General features: G+C 35.5%; 1 protein-coding gene across 1 annotated transcript in view; it reads right to left on the bottom strand.

The window, feature by feature from the left end:
* WWOX (WW domain containing oxidoreductase) overlaps window positions 1–25270 on the bottom strand; it is a 437105-nt gene that overhangs the window by 397446 nt on the left and 14389 nt on the right. The window contains exon 5 of the mRNA XM_015874118.2: window positions 16825–16931. Within this exon, the coding sequence (XP_015729604.1) occupies window positions 16825–16931 (107 nt within the window). The remainder of the gene's footprint in view (window positions 1–16824; window positions 16932–25270) is intronic.

Here is a 25270-nt window from a genome sequence, read left to right as displayed (position 1 = left end):
ATGGAAAGGATTAATATTAGACATCTTAAATTGCTAATCTAGTTTCATCTGCTTTACTTTCTCTTGTAGGATTCCAGAAATTTGACATTTTAATAATCATTACTACTTTTTTTTATTCCCTTGCAGCAACTTCAGAGCATTATTACCTTCAACTAAGGCAGCTCAAGTGTTCCTAAAGACTACAACATTCACCTTTCTCCTTCACAAAAGATTATCTACAGTGCCTCTTCCTCATTTTGTACAGCATTCATCATTTCATAGATTAAATCCAAGACCTTCTGAATACCTATTTTTCCTACAGTGGCAGAAGTCAGGCATTATTTCCTAACTACAAAACACTGTGATGCATAACTGATATAAAACTCGGCTACTACATTTCAGAGGCATTTATTTCTTTTTATTTTCAGGTGATTTCCACCAATCACTATACCTACCCACGGGTATCATTTTCTGCTTCTGAGAGTAGCAATACAGAAATAAATAACAGATTTTTAGAATTTGTATTACAAAACTGACCACAGGCCATTTCTTCTCACACGTGACCGTTTCTCTGCACACCGTTCTAAACAGCAGACCCAGAAGCAGTTATATGTATTATAAAGTATTGCTTTAAATATATCATTCCTCAGACTTTTAAAAGGTAAATGAAAAGGTAAATGAAAATTTATGTACTCACATACCAGCAAAGTACCAAGAGAAAACCAGAACAAAATGAGGTTTATCAAAAGTAATACAAAATGTCAACAATTTATTTGATTATAAAGGTTATAAACCAATTATTTGCTTTCCTACAACACTCTAAACAAAGACTGTGGCCACTATCAAAAACGGGCTTTTGACCTTCTCTATCCTTTCCTCTTCACTATGGAAATTTGCCTCCTCATCCATCTTTTTCATTCTTTTCAGCTTCAGATCTTTAACTAGCCCACATTCCTAATTGGAATGCTTCATTCCCCTCTCATTTGGTGCAATACTGTCCCTTCCACTGTACTGACCCAGAAGCTCAGAGGCTGGGAGCTGGAGTAGGAGGATCTAAGAAGGTAACCTTGATTAAAGGAGCTGTGCTCCTTTCCCACTTGATAAATGCTTCTGTTAACTCAAAATTTACCATCAGTTGCTTTAATTATAAGCAGAAACTCAAAAATCAGTCTACAGACATAATTCCAGATATAATCAAGAAATAAATATGAAAAAAAAAAAGGTATTTTACTCTTTATAACTTGTTTCTATAAAATGCTATATCAGTCATGAACATTTACTGCTTCAGCTTATTATTATATTTGAAGGGACTTGCTTCTCAGGAACTCTAATAGGGTGTTTTTTTTTTACTAGGAGTGCATAACAGACATTGCATTTTTTTAATAACATTCAAAAAAACTGAACCCACTGTCAAGATATAAAGAACATTAAACAGATTTGAATTCCTTTACAGAAGTATTTCAAATGAGGGAACAGGGAGCGAAGGTTATCTAAGGTTCGTCATCTCTTAATTTCAATTCCATGTCAATTTAACACTAAATTCACTAAATCAGTATGAAGCAGCACACACAGAAGTGCCTTATGTGCACCAGATGACTTCTGAGTCATTCAGATAAAGAACGGGTACACGCTGCTGACCACTACCAGCAATACTCCATGAAGTACTGCCATTCCATTGCTTTTGCATCACTGAAACTCACCCTCTTAAAACATAAACAAACTGCTCATTCGCAAAAGTGAGATTCACCAAGTTAAAAAATTAAGTTGTACAGATCAGAAATGTAATCACGGGAGACAAGCTCTGAGAGTTTTTCAATCACTGTGGGGCTGCATCAATTTAAAGTCATGTTACATTAAAGAGAAAAACGCCTGGGAAAGTCTCCCAGTTGTCACTTTAGATTAGATTTGTTGTTGTTACCAGACTGTGCGTTTTGTAGGCTTTTTTACATTTTAAAGCCATTGCCTCATTCAGCCACACAGTGCATAAAGAAACATATAACACGCAACTTCTCAACCAGATTGCCTAGAGATGAGGAATCCACACAAATTAACTGCTAGTCTACATATGAAGAAAGCACGCCTATTAACACTTGAACTTCAGTAACCTTAAAGTTCTAGGGAAGCAACCCAGCCTTAACCTTTCCACATTTTCCTTTTTTCTAATTCTAGTAGGTCCAGCTACCAAGTGAAGACCTGTCATGCTCACAGAGAGGTCAACAGGAATCCAGAGATCTTTATTTCTTCCAAAAATTAAAGTGAACGTTCATTCTATCAAGACCTGCTGTTAATTGAATTTTTTTGCTGTTGTTGTCTAGGCTGAAGTGTTGCCTAGGCTTTCATCTACTGTAATGGGTTTACTTCTATAAATATTATATTAGAATGGTTCTCAGAATTAGGCTTTCATATCAGACAACTGAACACTATCCAGAAGATGCAAGATTTACCTTCATGAACATAAAACCAACTAATTTTAGTTCATTTCTGTATGAATTCAAGTTGTTCTGATTTATTATAATTACTCTGATAGTCAAGCTGTCACCTAAACATTATTGTATGCAATCAAATTACCAAATACTTTCCTCACATCGACAAGTGCAGCAAAATCACTGAATATGTTGCAAGACGTTACTACTTGAAGCAAATATTCAGACTGAGATTAACAGAGCACAGTGTTTTTATTTGGGTTGCATAAAAGCATTCTGAGTACTGCAGTTATAGCTTCCAAGAGGAAGTATGGTTTTTCTGAAAGTTATCAAATAGCACTCATAGCACTTTTTGCTTTTCTACTCAATTTTTTGAGGTCCCAATACATTTACTATTCTGATCGAACCTCAACAGTATATGGAAATTAAGTTATTTGAAGTCATCCATATTTTCATATTAGTAAAGAATGTTTTCCCACTACTAAACTACTAATGTGAGTTTCACGCTTGGCCCACACACAGCTGTGCTGAAACTCTTTACTCCCATGTCTGCAGGCATTCATGGCCAGGCTGAATGGGATCCTGGACAGCCTGATCTAGAAGCTGGCAATTCTGCCCACGGCAGGGGGACTGGAACTGGATAATCTTTAAGGTCTATCCAACCTAAGCCATAATTTGATTCTGTGATTTAGTACACAGTAGTTGGATATTATGATAAAAATGGCACTCCTAGTCTTTCCAGTCACTACAAGGGTGCCAAAATAGGTCAAATCCATCCAGCGTCTAAGAAAGACCTTTCCTCTCTGAGGAAAGACAATGCACCAGCATCATATGACATTTAGAAGTTTACTACATGAAATCTGCCACATGTATAGAAAAAAAGTCCAGAGATTGACATGTAAGAATAGGTAAGTCATAAGTAAGCAAGTTTTGGGCTCATACCAGCTACTCTGAAGGTGGACTTTAAGCCTTGAACGGACCACCAAAAGTAAGAAGAATCTTATCCCGAAGCATGACAGCTGAAACAAGCTGTGTCTTAGAACAGTACATCTTCAATCTAACACCACAATCCTAAATCTGTTCTGGTTCTACCAATGCCTCTAGTTATTTCATTTTTTATCAGTGAAGAAAATGGAATAAAAAGTATTTCATACTTAACACCAAACAGACCACGTTATCCCAGAAGACGTGTTTAAATAATTTAGCTGTTAAAAGAATCTTTAACTATAAATGTACTAAATTCCAGCACAAAAGATTAACTACAAAAGAAATTAACACTGCCTTAGGAAAGAGAGATAACATTTTTCTAAAGCATTTCTAAAGCTTTTTGATATGCCAGTTTCTAGAATTATATCTGCAGAGAACTAATATTTTAAATGAGACTTTCGAAGCTGCTCAAGTTTCAAAGTAGCATTTGAGCAAGTTGGAGAACTCTGTAGGACTTGTTTTGCCTACATTAAAAAAATCTGTACACAATCTTTACCCTCTTAAAAGGCATTGCACCTATGAATCAATTGATTAATAATAAGAAAATACTCAAATTAATATTAACCTAAAAAAAAAAAGCCAGTCCTGCTTTTATTAACACCTTTATCAAATCATATCAAAGTATAACAGCATTTTCTCCCCTCAACAACTTAAGTTTCCAGGGTTTTATCACCAGTCCAAGCAGTCTGTTTGCATTCTCCAATACAAACTGACAATCTAGTGATACAGTACATTAAAAATTCTCTGTAGTATTGACTGCCTGAAGCTGATGCTCCCTTGCTAAATGCAGTGCAGTTCAATTAACAGCTCTTCAATATACAATTTAATTTTTCTTTCATCTTGATCCACAGCTGAGCTTGAAATGAGGAATGCTGGAATAGATGTACTTTAAATATTGAAGCAAGTCTTTATAAGTAAATCTATCAAACCTGTAATGATTTCTGTCATAACACGATCAAACAGATGAACCTGAGTGTCTGTGATATTCAGGTTTCTGCATTGTTTTTCTCAGTCTTATCAGGGCTTTAAATTGTTTTTCCGAGAGCAACCCCTAGAAACAGATACGCTTTTCTTTTATTTCAGTTCTCTTTGGATATAGAACTCTTTTACAGAGCTGCAGCTAAAAAGAAATAACCAACAAAAAGACAACTTTCAGATGTAAAAATCCAACTTATCACTAATTGCCCTAAAAGTGATTCCAGATCTTTCAATATTTCTCTCATTGTTCCAATAAGCAACCAGAGAACTGCATGGCACCTGGTTCCATTACAGAGTCCACACACAACTGGGAGGTAAATGATTCTAGATACATTTTCCTGCTACAGTATGAATATACAAAGTACACTTGATATTTTCTCTAGATATTTCTGCTATTTTACAGAAGAATTTAAGGTTAATTTAACCAGGACAGAATGAAATATTGCATTTCAAAGTTGCTCTAAGTGGGACACTGCTGAAGGAAGCTATTAATATCTCTTACAGTGTGCATGCTCAAGGAAATGTTGTGAATCAGCTCATTTCTCCTAGGTATACTACACAGCTCTCAAAATGGTAAGATTTACTACTGTTCATCAGAAAGGAAAACACCCCAAGCTAAAGGCATTTTCTACTCCTTAAACACATCCACAAAAAACAAACTTGACAACACTTACTGCCTTAGGTATCACCACTGATGTTGGTGTCTCTCCCAACAAGCTGGAGACGAGCTCAAGTAAGAGAGGCTTCACTCAGCGCACACAAGCAGCGTTAGAAGCACAGTAATCAGTTGCAGATGAATCCAGTCAACTGCCTTTTCCCAAGCGGTACATTAATGCACAGTGAAATATAGAGGTTTACCACATTTGTTTTCACATTTCTAACAGTACGAGTTGAGATTCTAAGCTTTTATTAGTCATTACACTTTGCACATTTAATTATTTTATCTACATTGCCACTTCAGTGTTTTAGGATATATCAACTGGTCTGCTAATCATCACCATTTGCTTTTTCCCTTTAATTCTAGTCCTACATTTAAAATATGCAACTCAGTACTCTATTTTAAATTGTCAGTGAAATAACATTCTGCATTTACAGTAATTAACTCATCATTACTTTGAATAACTACACTAATTGGTATGCTCTACAAACCTGCAACACTGCAGAATTAAAAATAAACATAACAAAGATATAATTTACAGCTAATCCATACTTACAATTAAAGTTAGTTTCAAGATTTATTTCATTCTATTATTTTTTATTAGCTACAACAGACAGTAAATGGGGTGTACCACGTTCTGCTTTGCAAACACCTAGATTATAAAACATAATTACACAAATTAATTAGAAATGAGTATATACATTCACGTCATTGTTTGTAACCATATCATATTAAACATGACTCCATTTACGAGCAGTTCCTAAAAATGATAAAATAGTGGGACCAAGTACAACTTTAAAGTTCCCTGACCACACAAGGCATAAACATCACCTGGAACAGAGTTCACTACCACATAAATTCTCCCGATGTCCCATTCTGAGTTTGCAGATAGGTGAGCACACAGGCTGCTCTCCAGCACAGTGGACTAGCATTTCCACAAGAGCTCCCAGCATTCAGCGTACCACAGCTGAATCCAAGCCCTGCCTGAAGCATTCCCTTATTGCTTTCTGTATCTTCTTCCCCACCTCTTCACAAGGGTTCATGGATGTCTAATGAAGCTTCAGGTCCCTTCACTTCAATGCTTTCAGCTATGTAATGAGCCTAAGGATCCTTACCCTCCCTTGAAGTTTGCTTCTAAACACAGGTGCAGAAGTTGTTAGACAAGGAAGTACAGACAGACTGCATACACCTTGGCTCCTTGGGAATTTGGATCTCTTCCAATAAGAGGGAAATGCACTTTCCTTGCCACATCTATAACACAATTACACTGCTATAGCATTCCATGTAAGCATGAAGCTGCACCACTGCAAAATAAGATATCAACCATAAGCTTACTTTTAGCAACTTATTTGTATCTTCTGCGATTCATAAAGAGTGTAAACCAAGACAACTAAATTGGATCAAATAACACCTCACCATCCAAGCAGTCTGCCACATATGAAGTTGTACCTGTAGTGTACATCTCATCTAAGGTTTCTGGAGGTGCCTAACATGGTGCATCCTGGGCATTTACAATTAGCTCTTTGTAATCACCATCACCACACATTCAAGGCCTAGAAGACCTGAAAGTGTCTCAGTTAAAACCAGTTGGGTCACAAAGTATCCCTCATGACAGTTATAGAATAACAGAAGTCCAGAATTACCCTATAGATTACCAAACTGGCATTGACATACTGCTGAGAAGCCAGAGCACCTGAAAGAGGCATCTGCAAAGAGCAAATCTAAGGTAAAGGCATTCTCAGATGTATTTTCCTACTTAAAGTTAAAATAATCATTTAAAAGCACATTTATGAAAGTAAAATTATATATATATATATATATATATATATATATTCAGAGAGTTATTCCAGATTTAAGTGATTTGTGGATTGCTATACATGCCTCCAGCAAAACTATTCCAAAATACCCCCAAATATTCATTTAATTGAATTAATTCAATGTCTCTATTTGATGTGTAATGTTTACTCTTGACGTTAAGGGTGTATCTCAGTGATCTCAAACCACAAGTGAAGAAAAAATTCAATGGACTGTTACTTCTTTTTATCCACAACAGAAAGTTATAGTCTGAGTAATAAAGCTTGCACAAAATGATGCGCTATCTGTATTAGGATAAATTAATAGTGGCTTAGAGCAAAAATTGAACTATTTAGACTGCATTTTCGATTTTTTCTCATGAATATTCTCCCATAAATAGGGTACTAATAATGGAATGCATTACAGCTTAAAAAACTCTAGGAAAGGACATATTTCCTCACTGCACAGGTAGCATCTCATCCAACCCACTCCACTTCAGAGCTCTTACACAGCAAGTATAAAGTGAAAGCCAAAATTAATATTTAACATAACAAATGACATTTAAACGTAATGCATGCTTTCCCCTCTAGCACAAACAGGAAAGCACATACGTGAAGCACTTCCTTCCGAGACATAAAACAGAAAGCAACAACAAAGATCTTTAAATTGCATTGCTTCATAATGAAGGAGCAGTTGTACCTGGCATGCAGTCCCTCAACACAGCCCTAATAAATCTCAGTAACATCACTTCAGAGTTGTTGGTTTTGTTTCTTCAAAAGCACCCAACAAGCAGAGGAAAACACAATCACCTTTCACATCTGATATTTAATAACACAAATTATCTCAGATATTGGCAGGTTTCTCCGCACTTGCCAATTACATGGAGAAAAAACTAAAATACTGCCTGCTACAAAAACATTCAAACATATGAATATTTAGAGTTTGACCCAAAACACTTGAAGGAAACCTAAAATTAGTGTATTCAGAAGGCTTTGGAGATAGACCTTCCAGTGAATAAGGCAATGTGCTTTTATACTTTTAAACAGAAGCTCAACTTTGATATACTTCAGGCTTACAGCCTCTTATTAAATGAAGCACCATATGTATTTTCAGCAGAAAATTATTTCTAATCCCTGGGATCCAAAAACAATTATAACTCCAAAAACACAATCACTGAGATGCCTCTCTGTTTTATTCTTAGGAATCCAAGGAAAGAACAACACATGCTAGGTTAGCAACAGGTATGTGTTTCACTTGACAAATAAAGCTACCTTTTACCACAAGGCATTCAGTTTCTTCAGCAAAGTGCTGCAAGACTGATGACCATTCAGTTATTACCAGATAAATATCCTGTTTAAAACTAATGCTATCAGATACCCCATTTTATTCACTTGTAATAATTACCTAAAACTGATTTTTCTCTGTGAAAATCAGTTACACAAAAATCTTTGAGATCCTGAATATAAATGTACTTCATTTACTTTTTTATAAAATTAAAGCAAAGCACCAATTTGGGGACAAAATGACCCACTGGATTTCACCATGACTTTCATAAAAATTATCACAGTACGTATTAAATAATTAGTGAGAAAGAACGCTGCCTGTTAGTTTTAAAATGCAGAGAATGAAACTCATTGCAGAAGCAAAAGAGGGCCAATAATATAATTACAACACTATGCCTGTATAGTCTGAGTTAATGCTTTTATTTGACATTGCAAGGCTATGCTTTCTCCCATGAGCCTCAATGAAGACAAGGTTCACTCTAATTGGTTCCAAAGCACAGCCTACCAACAACAGCCTTCCTCAAGACCAGGAATGGTAATTTCCACACGACTGTAAATAGTGTTTGCAAACAATACAAACATGGTAATAAGAGGCTAGGTGGGTAATTAATGTGGTTACAAAGCAGCTTATTTGCATTTTTATTTAAAACTGCCTTCTTTAAAAAGCAGCTCAGATTTCTTTCTGCAAAAGGAGCCTTGGTTAAGGAATAGAGCAGTAATTACTCTCTTTAGGGGTTCTTTTATACATCCTTTAGGGAATTAGAATGAAAAGATAAGCAGAATTATAAAGGGAATCATGTAAAATATGAAATGCACTATAAACACTTAGTACTGTATTTACCATAAGCTAGCTTGTCTTCTTCATTAATGGAATATATTACAAGCTTCCGTTACAATCAGATTAATTGTAAAGATGGCTTAGGAAAAAAAATATTATAACCCCTTCTATACTCCCCGAACTTGCAGTTACAAAACTAGTGATAATACAACTCAGTATATGTAAGAATGTATCAACCTGGACCCTATCAAATAGGAGTTTTCAGTTTCAGCAAAACAACATAGTTCTGGATGATAGAATCTGGGAGAGAAAGGCTCAGACAGAATCAAACTCAAGTCACACCAGTACAAGTACTGAGAACACCAAACTTCACCCTATCAGTTAAACGGCCAAAGACTATGATCTTTTTCAAGATAGGTATCTAGAGAGATTTTTAACAATGTTGAGTAAATAGCATTTTCTGGTGCCGTTTTGTTGTAGAGTAAGCATGAATGCAGTTTTAAAGCAAGGGAGGGAGTAACTTAAGTTCTGTACCAAGAAGCTAATACAGCATTTAAATAGTATTATGACAACTAACTGCACATCTTGCAATCTCATCACAGTGACTTCTTGGTTTCTATCCATTGTCTACAGCAACATGAATTAATCCATCAGCACAAAATTCCACAACATGAGCTTAAAGACAGAACATAAACTATGTGTTCCATACCATCCTCACAATCTCTTCCACAAAGTATAAAAATGAAGAAATTTACCCTTTTTACAAAAAATTTCCTTCGCACATAAAAAATTCAGTTGTGCTAAACCACTTCCAACAACCCTCCACATTTTGCCAGACATTACTAAACTCTCTCCTGCATTTATTATGTTACCATCATTTGAGAAGTGATCATTCCTAAAAGAAAATAAATTTTTAAATACCCGTTCAACAACATCTGTTTATGACTATTTCCTTAATTCTCATTTATTAAATTAGAGCAGAGATCTGAGAACATTTAGTACTAAAGTCTTTGCTTGCCAGCAGCACAATAGAAATCAATGCAACTGTGCAGAGTAGCGAGTACAAAATATGAAGAAAAGTAAAACTCTGCAAAGGACAGAACGGAAATGGGTACTATGAAGTTCTCCTGCACATTGCCACATCCATGCAAATGCCAAACAAATCCATGTTTCACTGAGTACATTTTAGCAACAAATAAAAATTTTCATTTTCTAGGAACACTTTCAAGTAGATAAAAGCCAAAATACCCTTTTGAGAACTCTTCCTTTTTTAATCCACTTTCACATGTACCATACGTTATTATGAATCATAAACATCAAGTATATAAGAATCAAAATACTTCCAAGTTCCTACTACAATACTGAGAAATTAAACATGCATCACATTAATTAAACATATTTTATTTATCCATGTTTACTGGAAATATAAGCCATGTGAAGGCTTAAATGCTTGGCAGACATATTCCAAATCCTTGAAATCTCTGCCATTCACTCACAATGACCACAGTCTGCTTTACATTTTATAAATGTAATTACTTTAAAATATCAGAGCATTTATCTGGACAGTAAAACTCTGCCTGTTATACAGCAATGGTGTGGGGCAAACTCCAGACCAGGACATAGGCATGGAGCCATTCAGCTGCAGCCGGTGCATCAACTCTTGTGCAAGTGACATCAGTATTCAGAAGGATGCCCATCCTTAAAAGTTAGGGACTTAACACATCTGCTATATAATTCAGACACTGTTTTACAGTGGTTTCATTGCTAACCATAAAAACAGTAACAGTGGAACTGTATAAACAAACTGAACAGTGTTTTTACTGTAAAACATGCATGTAATATAAATATTTGCCTTTCCCTTTTCTCAGCATCTGTAATGAGAGCAAATTCATGCCATATGTTTATAGTGTATAAAAAATAGATCTTAACAATCCATCCATGCAAACACTGGTTAAACTGTTTAATGTTTTTAACTGGGAGTTTTTCAAAACATGAATTTCCTCCCAAATCACTCAAAAGCTTCGAGCTCTTGTTCGTTGCTACACTCAGCCATTTTCAGCAGTTTTTAGATGGATCTGGCAGAAGCAGCTGAAGATCTTAGATTTCTCACAGATGGCAAGATCAATAGCTCTGACAGGTGAGACATTCCATGTGGATAGCTACAGACCCAACACACACCTGCACGCAGGAACAAACTGCCACCTCAGAACACATTAGGAGACTTCAAAATGCTACATCAACTGCTTACTAGCACCTTATACTAACAGACTAATAGCAGACTGCATTATACTCAGTTTTGATCAGTGCTGCATATGCATGCTACTTCTGCTTCAAATTACGACTATTATTTAACAGTTTATTTTCCACCTGCACCCAGAAAATAACTTTGCAACACACATCCCTTTCATGAGCCGTCTCAGCTGAGCACATTCCTCACAGGAACTCACTGAACTCCTTAACATTATGGCCAAAATCATTCCAAATGGTCTCAACCAGTATCAGCAACAGTAACACCTAAATAAGACCAACAGGATCCATTCTCTGATAGTAAGATAAGGGTTGATTCTATTCAAATTGCAGTTAATTGAAAGATTCCCTCATTTCAAAAAGACCCATATCACACTCAAAAAATATTCACATTCAGCAATGGCAGTAATTTGTTATTTGAGCACGTACGGCCTCTTCCTGCAAGGGCTTTTCCCCATAGCAAGGTTTGGATAATTCCTTTTATCTTGGTGCTTCAGCACGGCCACTATTCAAAGCACCAGGGGATGTAAACTATGCTGCAATGATGTGCACACCACTAACGCATAGCTTTGGAACATCATTCCTAGAAACAATACTATTCCTTATTACAAAAAAAAAAAAAAAAAATGACAGTAATGGAATAATATTTTCACAGGAATGTGTGCTCTACAGTACAATATTCAAAGAGGTTATTTAAGACCTTTCATTTCACACCCCTATGAAACCCTAATTCTGTACTCAGTAAGAGACTGTGGCTTCATTCCATAGTTATCACACATCCAAAGACATTTTTCTGTAAGCATGTGTTACTAATCATGATGAGATGACGCCACTGCATCATCCACTTGAGTACATTTCCAGTAACAACTTATTTTATTGGTTCTAACAGTCTCAGTGTGGAAGGTATGTATTGAAGTTTGACTGATTTATAGATATGGCTCTGAAAATTTGACATCCAATATATAGAAAATGATTTTTTTGTTGTTGTAGTTGCTTCAAATTAGCATCCAGTACTTTTGAGAGATTAGAATAACATTTCACAGAGCTGCTTTTATCTGTATTCCTGGTACATACATGAAGAACAATAATCCAGGGACGCCAGCATTTGGGTAATGAGTCCTTCTTCCTTGAGGAGAAAACAAGAGTACTCAACACATGAAAAATTGTGCCCATGTTCTCTGTAAGTGCACCCAATTTGCTTCTTATCTCTCTGTTCTTTGCAAAATTACAATCGGAATACAAAGACTTAGTTATCAGGTTTTAATTTAATTCAGTTACTTAATCAGCAAGAATATAAATCACTCATTAGGTGGAGAATACTTGGGGGGAAAGAAATATAGCAAGTAGCCGTGTTTTCCTTGTTGGTTTTCTTCATAGGCATTCTCTCTTGTCTTGTCACATCTACACCTTGTAATTTACTACACATAAAAGAAATCCACATTTTCTTTTTACATTTTAATCTAATCTTTGATGTTTAGCTGTAGGCTTAACACTGAGGAATGATTACAAAAGAAATATTATACTTTTTTAATATGATATATTTAACTTGCGATTTATCTTTTAATATCTATTTCAGAGACTATTTGACAGGAGTAAATAAACGAGGGCTTCCTGGCAAGAAAAGCCATGATTTATGAAACATTTTATTATTCGTTCCCTTAAGAACTTTCTTGAGAATACCACTAACGTCATGAGCTATGCACTCCTATCCCACCATCTTACTCATAGTCAATTAGAAAATTATATCAATAATAATGTAAAATAAATTACCTAGCTTCTCTTCCCAAAGCATAGATTTCAATGTTTGTCAAAGCATCTGTGTACAAACAGCACTGCAGTGTTTTTCATTAAGCCTTAAAGTCAATTAAGCTACGAATTGGAACAATCATTCCTCCTTTGCAAAGTATTGATATTTTTTTCTTGGCTGCTTTCAAGCCTTTTCACTACTCAAGGAGAGATTTATGTTTGACAATTTCTTTCTGATTAAAATGAATCATAACTCTAGAATTCTAATTTCCTCTTTTCTGAGCAAGAAATTATCAAACAGTTTTAAATTGATTTTGAATGTCATCGTGCATGAACAACATTCATTTTCAAGATATCAACTGTAAAGCTATGCTGATCTCTTTTATCTGCTTTTACACACTCTCTCTTGCTTTCTCTCCATACATTTAAAGACATTAAATTGTACAAATATAATATACCTTTCTAAAAAAATTATATATGACAGACTAGCTCCATCAGTCACATTAAAACTTGTCGCAATGCTTTACATACAAAGCAATTACTTCTCTATTTGCAACATTAGCAAAAAAATGCACTTCAGTAGGAAAATAAGTGGAACACTGCAGCTTGTGAATAAACGCCAGTTATCTAAAGTAATTTGCAGGTTTCTATGGCTCATCCTTGGACAAGCAGCTCCACCTTCCTATAAAGCAGCTCTTTTGACACAGATTATTAAAATCAGTTTTCTAGATTTGTCTCCAGTAGTCAAATAAGATCAGTGAAAATTTGCTTGAAAATAACCAGAATAGTAGGAAAAAAAAACCTCTCACCACTCCCCCTTCTTTCTCTAAATCCTGAAAACTGGATTTTTGGCGCATGTAGCTTTCCAATTTTCACACATAACCTTAATTTTCAACTTTTACCATGTAGGCCACTCCAAAAGTAATGCCTCCTGTAGTTTCCATTGAAATAAACAACAAAGAGCACAATAACACTATTCCATGGAGAAAATCCTCAGCTACAACATGCTGTTTTTCAGCATCATTGCCATCATTCATTCTGCATTTTTGCCAGGAATGAAGAGCTGCAACCTGTATTCATAACATTCTGCACCAGTACAGGTGACCCACTATTGCTGTCACTACTGCTGAAATGCTCCACCCACCACCTCACTGTGCTCACATGTAGTTTACATCAGTTTACATACTTTGAATTATTTTGTCTTCTTGCTAAGACCTCCAGTTGCTTCTTTCATAAGGAATTGCAATGCTCCGTGGGATGACAAGTTTTAAGGCATACTGTTCCACAGAAGAGCCAGCATGCTGTACACATGCCTTTTGGTAAGATATTTGTTATAATTAAAGATATTTTATTTCCAACATGGTACACTCAAGGCACAACAGCACACCAGCATTCCACACAGCAACAATTTTATGAGTTGTAAAAATGTACTTCTGCAAATTAGAAGAAAATTTGGGTTTGGACATTCAGTTGAAATGCAGGCACTTATTTAACAAATTTCTACATTTCAACATATTGCACAAAGACTGTATTTATAGCACAGCCCAGAAACAAACTGAATGCAAGCAGGTAGCATAACTGCTGCCAAAAACATTGTGCAAAATGAAAGTGAAGCTTTGTAAGGCTGCATCTTAAACAGCTTTTCTTTTTTCTTTTTTTTAATTGATTCCAAATTGAAAAGTAAAGCTCAAGTAAGCCCATTTCCTTTTAATCATTTTGCTTTCCCTAGAAACGAGGGAGACAAAACACTGTGGATATTTTGAAGTTCTGTTTAGCACAGTACTTCCAGCCACATTTGGATGACTCATCTGAACCTTATAACAGAGACTGTTAACATTTTTCTGGAACTTAAATTTTAGGAAAGAATTATCTATTAACAACTTCCTGGTCTGTTCTGACATCTATTAGCTAAAATATAACATTTTATGTCAATATTTTAATATTAGTATCAATTAACCAAATTAATCTTTGTCTCTGTTTTCAATAAACAGGGCAAGTTTTGTGTTTTCCTCAAGATTGCTTACAATTTGATGTAAATTTTAAGCTTCTTGTAATTCATCAACTAATTCTCTCCTGGTTACACATTCCAAGTAATTAAAGTTCAGTAATAACTTATTCTTTCTGCTCCAGCACCTGCATTTCATTTGTTTATTTTCCCAGAGTCATAAATCTGAAGGACTGTCAAAGTGCCATAATATTAGCGCAATAATCAAAGTTAATTAGTCCCCCTTAATAAACAACAACAAAGCCATTACAAAGATGCATTGAAGGTTTTCCAGCTACCCAGTTTACAGATGAGATTATTTTCTGAACAATTAGAATTTGAAAACTGTTAGTAAATAAGTGTAGTGCTTCTGAAGTAATTTGAAATTCAGTGATCTTCTCTCAATTACAAATTCATTAACTTCTGGTGAAGAAATACAAGCTCTAAAACTAGTACTCCTAAACTCACATGGCCTTCAAAATGCTTAAGATAAGCTTAGAACTAAGGGAGCAGAGTGGTATTTTACACTAAAATGACTTTTATCCTAAGTTAAAATAAATAAATAAATAGAATGGCTTGGGTTGGAAGGAATCTCAAAGATCATCTAATTTCAATCCCCTGCCACAGACAGGTTTGCCAGCCACTATATCAGGCAATAGATGAGGCTGCCCAGTGCCCATCCAGCCTGGCCTGGAACACCTCCACACACTCACCAACAGAATATCTCCAAACCCTTCCCCACAGGAAGGAAACAGACAGGAAAACTTCAAGCCTCGTGCCCTGTGCTCACCCATAAAGGAAATCTCTTAGAATTTCACATCATTGAAACAAACAGATAGCTTTAACATAAAGTATGGAAAAGAAGATATTTTTGCCTCTCAATTCTTTTCTGTAAGTCATTAAAATCATCCAAGCAAGAGAATATGATCTAAAGCCAAAGACTTTGTTTCTTCAAGAAAATCATTACAAAAATTAGCAGCATTATAAGCATTACTTGTTTGGAAAGTAAGCTAGCGTTGTTTGTTTGTTTTGAACTAATAAATATCTGTAGACTAACTACGTGTAAATATTAGTAATACAGATGCCACTCCATATCCTCTCGGAGCAGCCAAAGTATTTTCAGAGATTGAGAAATAGAGCTAGAACATTCATCACTATAGTTCTAGCAGGACAAAAATGAAATTCCAAGAACTTGACCTTGAAGTTTATTACTTAGTGCATACAGGGCTGTATCAAGAGATTAACTCCTAAAGTCAGCAACCAAAGCAAGCTTGGACAAAACAAGCCTTACTAGCAAGTAGATGTTTGCATGAGGAATAAATTAAGAACACTGAAAACATTACAATAAGGGCCTTAGAAGACACCCCCCCCCTCCCCCCCAAGCTAGGAGTCAAAGAAACAAGGGAATAGAAGGCACCGAAGGGCTTGTATGTGCATAACAAAATGGAAGAAAAATGAATGAAAGAGGGAAGAAATATGAAGGAACTGAGACAAACTACCTGTAGCAGTGGAGTTTTGCCTGATGGACACAGAAAAGAGAAAAACACCTTTGGTTTTCAAGAAGTATAAGAATGATTCTCTGTAATCTCCCATAATACAAAAACTAAAGGCAAACAAATGGCTGTCTGATACCTCAATGAGTACATTCTTCTTCAGCTTGTTATAGGCTTTGGTTCAGGAATCACCTTGTCCTTTGAACTATGAAGTATGTCTCAGTGGTTCTTTCAAACTCACACAGCTTTTGTATATTCTTATATAACAATATGTCGAGCCTTACAGTCCAGCACGATCATATGAAATGAAAAATCTCCACCACTGAAGCAGAAGTGACCAAAGTAAGACAAATGCCCTTTTCCTTAGATTCTTGCATGGCAACATAAATACCTATTTAACTTCTTTAGCATCAAAAAAGCTTCCATATACTGACAAACACAGTTTAGTGTTGGACATTATAAGCATTGACTTACCCATTCCTCAAGAATGCGTTGCACAGCATCGTTGCCTCTTGACATATTTCTGCAGGCCAGGATAACATGAGCCCCATGCAGTGCAAAAGACTTTGCAGTTTCAAAACCTATAATAAAACATTTTCCTGGTCAGAAATAGATCTCAGTAACAAAACAGAGCTATATCATTAGAAAAACAGGTGATGCACCTACTGAAGTATTCTAACACTACCTGCTGTCTAACAACAAGCTTGCTGGTCACTTGGACACAGCTGTTATGAGTACAGTGGGAAAAAAGTACAGATGTCACTTTAAGCAGGTCATTGGGACTGTAATTGTATGCATTTTGCTCAAGATAGGCTTGTGGTCTTCAAAACATATATTACAATTTTTCTCTGTGTCCTTATTTGTAGAAAGTAGAACTCTACTTAATCCCTTACTCGTTTGACTGTGAGGAATAAGCAGGAATAAGCCAAACAGTAAGACTGCAAACCTGTTATGTCTGGCAAGAGCACAAGGTAGATTATAATCTGCTACAGCATTTTATTATACAAGCACTTTAAAATATTTGCTAAGATTTTATTCAAATAGTCTGTGTAGAGTAAACTCACTTTTTCAACACCTAATGCCTAGCAAGTTCTCACAATTGTCTCATGAATAACCAACTACCATGTAGTTTTGATACACAGGGTATCATAGACTCAATGGTTCACTGGATGAACCTGACGATACAATGAAAAACTAATCCATGAAAAAAAAAAAATCCTTCTTTTGAGTAAACCAGTGGACATGACAGTCTGCAACCACATTCTTTCCAAATCCAAAACAAGAGGAAAGATAATTCACTCACACAGGAGTGCAGCATTTATGAATACCCCTATTTCTTTCCTTCTACAGTAAATTTCTTAGCCTCTGTATATAAACTTTCAGGCAATACTATTAATCAGCTCTTCCCCATCCTCAACCTGAGTACTTAATTTCTCCTTTCCAAAAAAGCACTTCAGATTAATTTCCATTTGTTAATTCAGGACTGTCTTGAAATTTAATGAGATCAATTCAAGTTATGGAATTATCCACTGAGAGCTGCTGCTATCCACCCTTGCATCATATGCAAGCTATGTAAGTGTGCTCTGTTTTGCTGCCCAATTCATTAACGAAAAGCTGCCTACAAGCTGGTCCAAGATAAAGTTTATTTGATTAGAAAGATCTATCACAATTTACAACAGGAGACCGAGTTCTTGGGAGTACAGAAAGCTTACAGAGCTCAGAGACTTGAGCCAGAAACTAGGTTTCTATCAGAGTGAGCTCTTCCATGCTTGTGATCTATTCAATAGTACCACTGGGTGCCCATTTGCATGGAAAACTCTAACAATTAAACTATCTGAAAGAAGCATAACATAACTTAATGAGTTCAAATTAGACAAGCTTAAACTAGAAAATGAAGAATTGAACTGAAATGCCCAGCAATTTAAGCTTGTAAATAAGTCAAGGAGAAGAGGTATTTGTTTTAGCTTTAGAATATTTAAAGCACGTTCATGTTTTCATTTTAAAATTTGTTTACCAAAAAAACCTATTAAGATAGGATGTCTCACTTCCAAAACAGCCTGGAGCAACAAAACTCAGAGCACAAGATGTAACTTCCATTATAGAAACAAGAGACACCAAGACAAATTTAGACCATTTTCTGCAATTACATACTTATGGTATTTAAGTCCAAGTAATTTTCTTCCATCTCTTTTAAAGCCATTCATTGTACCAAGCAACTTTAATTACCTAGGTAATTCAATGCATGCATATGAATTCAGCTACAGCATGAGCAAAGATTTCCCCTGTTCCTAATTCTACTTTAAGAGTATTTAATTAGAATTTTTCATATAACTGAATACAAGACACATTGTACCACAGCACTGTTAGCTAACTGTATGCTTCCTGTTTTGCACAAAAGAAAACAACACATTCTTAACATCCTGCTGTACTACTAAATCTAGAGAAATGCCTGGGAATATTTATTGTACTGTTATACAAAGACAGCCAGTTTAATTTGCTAAGTATGATTATGTTTAGCTAACCGTACCCCATGTCACACTTTGCACAAAATAATAAATTCCATGTCATTTTCATTTACAGTTAATAACTTGATTATAAATTAAACTGAGAATGACTGAAACTGAACTAATTACAAACTCCAAATTCAGTTAATAATACCACTTTGGTTTTTCTTGCAAAGCCAGTGACTAAAACCTTCCCTGTACAATTTGCTCCTCTTGGCTCTACCAGAGGATGATTCTTCACCCATAGGCAGATGCATTCTGAATCTTTCCATGAAATTATGTACTTAAAACCCTCTCATTGAATTTTTACCCAGCAGTTCCTCCTTCCATTCAAAATACAGCCACAGGTCAAGTGCTGATAGGCTCATTTGTTATGTTCACATTATAAATTACGAACTCATTTGTAAACACACTGTGTTTAGAACAGTTAGATTTGTGCAAAAAGAGAAAAATAAATCCAGGTACCCCAAACCACACAATTACTCCAATTCATCTACTGAATCATTAGCCTTGTAGGGATTGCATAAGATCATGAGAACTTCATCTTTCTTTCTCTTAGTCTGTGCAAAGCATAATCTTTTCAGACTGTCTACCACATGAAAATTATCAAAGAATAAGAGGCAATACGAAGACTGCATCATAGAACTCATTAGGGATTGAGTTAGATTTACCTACTGAATTGCACAGCCCTCTCAAGAGGCCAGCATTTTTAAGATATGCCCTTAAAATAGATTGAAATAGGCCTGAAAGTCCCTAATAAGCAGTGAAATTAATTACCTTCAAACTTTAAGAAGTAACTAGGCAAGAGCTTAGAAAACTGCTACTTCAAACTGAAACTCCTGAAGCAAGATTTAGGAAAAAACCTGGTATTCAAGCCCTTCTTATAGCTTTAGCTCTTTGTTTCTCCTGCAGAGTTTAACTCTTCTTTCCTCCTTCACTGTCACATAACAGAAGGGGAAGAGAACCTTCTAAAATAGTGGAAAACTTATCAACAGACTCATCCTATTAAATCAAGTTTGCCAACACTATTTGTCCTTGTGCAAAATGTAGCAGTGTTTTCAACACTCAGCAAACCACTTTAAAACCTAAGCCTCATACAGTGACTGAGTATTTTAAGTACAAAGCCACTGAAGTTCTAGGAAGAGAAACCTTACTTCTCTGTAAGAAAATACATTAATCAAAATACACATTGAACGTGGTTTCATACAACAAAGTTAAATCACAAATATAAAAACATGCTCAAACATTAAAACATTCAAGAAGAGTCACAGTAGGATAAACAAAGAGTGAAATTTACATAATTGTGTTAAGGAAGCGCATCATCGATGGAACAGAACAACCTCAATTCCACCCATCAGACTAACTCAGAGAGTTCAAAAGAACCAAACACTACTTAAAATAATTTCACTTGCAAACTTAAAAACTTGAATATTCTTTCATAGAGAACATAGTGCATCATCACCCATTACATACTGTTTGTGAGTTTGTTATTTCAGGGCTTGTTGTTGTTAGGCTGGGTTTTGTTTTTGTTTCATAGTGATTTTGTTAGTTTAAAAGCACATACAACCACATTAAAAATACAGTACATGAGAATGCACATGAATATTAAAGATTGCCAGTTACACAAGGTAAACGCTTCCCAAATGTGACAGGAGAACAATATACACGCTGGAATAGCAACCACATTATATTCCAGTTCTAAACACAATACATTGTTCAGCAAACGTTTTCTAAAACTAAGATAAATTTTAAGTGATTACTCTGGAAATTTTGAGAAGTAAGACCTTCCTGAGGTCACTACTCCCCCATTGCTTAATGAATTCTAACTTGACACTCTGAAATGACAACCCTGTTCCAGAAACGCATTAAGTAAATACTATAGCACAGATTTTCACATCAGCAGAGAACATAAAAGACTGATAGTAGAACTAATAAGAGCTACCTGGACAGTAAGTGTATAGGATTTCCTGCAAGCATTTAAACCTTTCAGCCCTTTCCTTACATCAAAGAGTCAAACACTAGCACCTGATTTCACTCTTCATAGTCTATGATTTTTCAGCACCTTACTCTCACTTTGTCTATCTGCAATTGACTTCTCTCAGTGAGTTTGAGGACAGATTTTCAGCTAATGGTCTCAGTTAATGAGCAGTTTGCATTGTTCAATTAATGCCAACTCAACATATGCCAGATGAGTGTACGGGTCACTCACACGGTGCAACCTCCTCTATAAAACAAAGAAAATAATTCATTGAGTGGAAAAGTAATTTGATTATTTATTAATTAAGGGGAGAGTATAGAGCCCACCTAACATTAGCTTGTAGAGCATTTTGTAAAGAATTTGCATCATGCATTTAAATGTTTTGAAGTAGCATATTTTTATTCTAAACATAGATAAGAAATTGTGAAAACGGAAAAAGACATTCAGAAACATTTCAGACAACAGCAAGGCTTTTTCAGCTTCTATCCCTTCTCTGAAACACTCCACGAAACCTTGGATCTGTCACTTACAACACAGACGAATGGCAGAGCTGACATCTTTCTTTCCAAAAGCTCATTCCCCTTATTTAAAAGCCTACAGGATTTGTTTGCCTTTAGCTTCTTAAAAATCATTTCTTCCCTTCTCTCCATTGATAGAAGGCCTCCGGAGGCCCTGAGGTTCTTCCCATGTGCTTCAGTAATGATTTCAAGCTGTCATGACTCCAGCCTTCCTTGAGTCCTATGTCACAGGCCATCTGAACGTAAACTACAAGGGATTCCAGAAGAAAGCCTTCTTACCTTCCGCTACTATAAACATAGCAAGATCAAATAAACGAACAAAATACTTTCAGAATTGAAAGTGAAATGCATTAGCCTGTGTGTTATGTATTCCTGGTCTTTCATACACTAACAGATTTACGGTCTGCAGAAAAGTGAAAAACGACTGATTTTGTAAGCACGAACATTTTATACCATTAAACATGTATATTATTTTCACAGCTTTGTTCAGTTTCTTTTGTCACTGCACTGTTCGCGAACTTTCACATTACATCTCATAAAACGAACTGGATGCTTTTGTCTTTTGAGATCTGATCAAGAAAGCTACATATAAATGGAAACTACTTTTCTCCTATGCAGCCCTACACTTATTTCAACTTGGAACAGCTAAGTATCACTGAAACAAACCCAATCTGCTCATGCAATAGATGGAATGAAACAGATTCAAACATGCTAAAGTGATGTGAATTTTGAAGTTACGTAAACTTCACTTCTAGTTGCACGCTGCAACAACAGCATGTGATTTAGGGAAGAATCTTTTGCAATCAAGATCATCTCTGCCTGTGTTAGTAGCTTAAGGGTACCTGACATCGATTTGGAGCGATGGCAGCCACGTGTGAATCACAACATTATTGATTTTTCGAAGCCCCAAAACCACCATGCATTAATGTATCAGAATAACTTGGCCACAACTGTACTGCTTCAATAGAGATATTTAGGATAAAGTTTTAGAGAGACACTATTAAAGTTGTTACAAATGAAAGTTTGCAAGCAAATAAAAGACTGAAGTATTAACAGACTACGTTTTCACACAAAATACTAACGCTACCTTTGCTTCCATGTATTTGCAGGCAATGGTAACAACACATACTGATTTTTTCATTTAGAAGTGTGATGTTATATGACAGGTAGATCCTGCCTCGCCCTTTGTGTCTGAATTGGACAAAGCTATTTTTCTTGGAGCCATAAGCCACTGTAAAAAGCCAACTAAAATGTAACAGGATGACTAATGGATTGAGTTCTGTTTTCCATCGAGCCAACTTAAAAATATGAACTCATTACACACTATGCTTTGCAATATACTGCTCTGGGCAATTAAAAGTTATTCCAAATAAGTGCATTGCTACTGTCGGTGCTCAAGATACTTTGATCTGAAGGGATCATAACATGAGATGAACAAGATAAACATTCTTATGTTGAAGGTATTTTTAAGATTTGTGACTCTGTTCCTCTAGAAAAAAAATAAATATCTATCATATGAGGCAAAGAAAGGTAAACCCATAACTGAAAACATATAAAGCAAATAAAAAGTAATGACGAAGTGTAAACATTACAAATATACCACAGCTCAGAGCCACAAAATTAGAGTCAGATCTGGTATCTACTCTTGTTCTACTGCCCAAAGACCGCTACAAATCCACCTCAAAAACTCAGCACATCAACACAGCAGGAACTTCAATCTCCTGAGCTCTGTTATAACTTAATGCTGACAGTTGTATCAGCTATCCAAAGGCACAGCCTAGCTCAGATTCAAAACCACATGTCCTATCCCTCATGTTGTAAAGTGTTACAATTCAGAACAAGCATTGCAGTAACAATCTGGAACATACTGTCCTGTGAGAGGTATGCACACATTATAATTACATACAGACACAAGTTACTTCACATTTCCCATAAGACCTTATTCTAGTTGTGTAAATGCAGTTCCCATAGACCACTAAATGTCTGTCCTTAAAATACAGGGAGACCCTGACTCTTACAAAGCCATGGTTTTGAACAAAGTCAAAACTGCATAGACCACTCAGATTTCTCAGTCACAGGACTATCAGCTAGATCTATCAGGTAAAGAGAACAGTGGCAAAAAATTAGACAAAAGAGGAGAATTGCAAGTCAAGAACTAACTGTGGAACCCCATTTTATCTTCGATACCCACTCCTTCCATCAGACGTACATCAGCTATCAGAAATCCCAGTCAAAGTGGACTCAGACGCAAATATTCCATTTCAACTTATGCCAAAACTGTTTCAACATTATACACTGCTATAATAGAGAAGCTTCAACCTTAATGTCTTGCCTTGCTTTTCATCTATTAAATGATAGGATCAAGTTTCTAGCAAACTCCAAACAATCTGTCTGAACACTTTTTCAGTGCCCAAGTTACCCTACAGCAGCCTTTTTTTCCACCAATTCTAAAATCATTTTCAAGCATTAACACAACATGTCAGATCTTAACACTACATCTGCAACTGAAAATTACTCTATTTGAGCTTTTTCTTTTCAGTGTTTCTCCAAGCATAGAATAAGTTCATGTTTTCTTTTGATTATCTATAAAAATATGTCTGTGTGGATTCCTGCAAGCAACTCAGCCAGTTTTGCCTGACATGAATCAACTACTGCATTTAAACTGAATATATCAGAATTTAGGATTTGGCTTTATAATTCAAGGCTTTATGAAAACGGTTTTGTTTGTTCGTTTTCTCCCATTTTCAGAAAATACTTCCTTGGTTGCAGATAACATATCAGAGAGGGAAAATGAGCATCTGGATATACAGCAACTCAGTGCACAACAACTGTCTAAGGAAAGAAAAAAAACCCACAAACTTTCTATTTAAAGTTCTACATATATTATTACCAATGTTGAAGAACAAGTTGAATGTATTTTTACAAGAAACCTGAGCTACCAACTTTGCCTTAAAATTAGAAGTTATTTTAGTGTGAGACTTATAGTCTCAATTTTACTAAATGAAAAGCTAAAATCCCTTTTCTCAGAATTACATCTGTTCATATCCATAATGGACAAACAAAATATTTTGTTAGACTACAGTTATGTTAATACACTCCTTTTATTCTTAATGCAGAATAAGCACTTCCAAACTAAACACTTAACTAAAATCTAGAGTACAAAAATAAATAAATAAATAAATAAAATCTGCTCACAATGTAAGTTAACATCAAAGCCGTATCTCAAAGAAAAAAAAAAGAACCTAGATCAGAACTGAATCATCAAATTTGACATGGCATTTACAGCACATGATTTCCCAGTAAGTAACCATTTCTGAATGTCTAGTCACTAAGGGATAAGCAAACAGCTTTTAATTTAAACAAAAAACAGTCTATTTAGGAGCACCATTACTCAAATGTATTATTAAGGAAACAAATAACTTTCTCGTGCATGTTATTGTAGCTTCATATATATTTTATATAACATGGTTGTGTGAAGCTAAAGAGAAGCTGCAGCAACAAAACTCACAACACCCACACACATAATAAAACATTAAGGATTTACCTAACATCAGTAGCAAGTATCAAAGGCCAGTCATAAAGAGACTCAAGTTTCCAGCTAATCCAGTGCAAACTATCCAGGGGTGCATAAGGAGAACTACCATCATAAAAGCATTCATAAGTGGGTCTATTAAAAACCCTGATCAGATACTCAGGATCAACGAGGTTTTCAAAGCTATTTTAAGAGACACATACGTCCTTCAATTCACCCCAAAAAAGTCTGTGGGGCTCTCTTCCCCACCACTGCTATTTTTGAAACACCTTCTCACACAGGCCCTCTCAGATAGCTGAAAAATGGCCAGGGAATTTAAAAAAATACCTTTGACAATCTCAAGACTTTTTGTTGTGTGTGTTTTGGTTTTTTTTTTAATCACATTTTT

This window comes from Coturnix japonica, chromosome 11 (genome assembly GCF_001577835.2).
Source record: "Coturnix japonica isolate 7356 chromosome 11, Coturnix japonica 2.1, whole genome shotgun sequence".
Lineage (NCBI taxonomy): Eukaryota > Metazoa > Chordata > Aves > Galliformes > Phasianidae > Coturnix > Coturnix japonica.
This window is presented reverse-complemented; position numbering and strand designations above follow the sequence as displayed.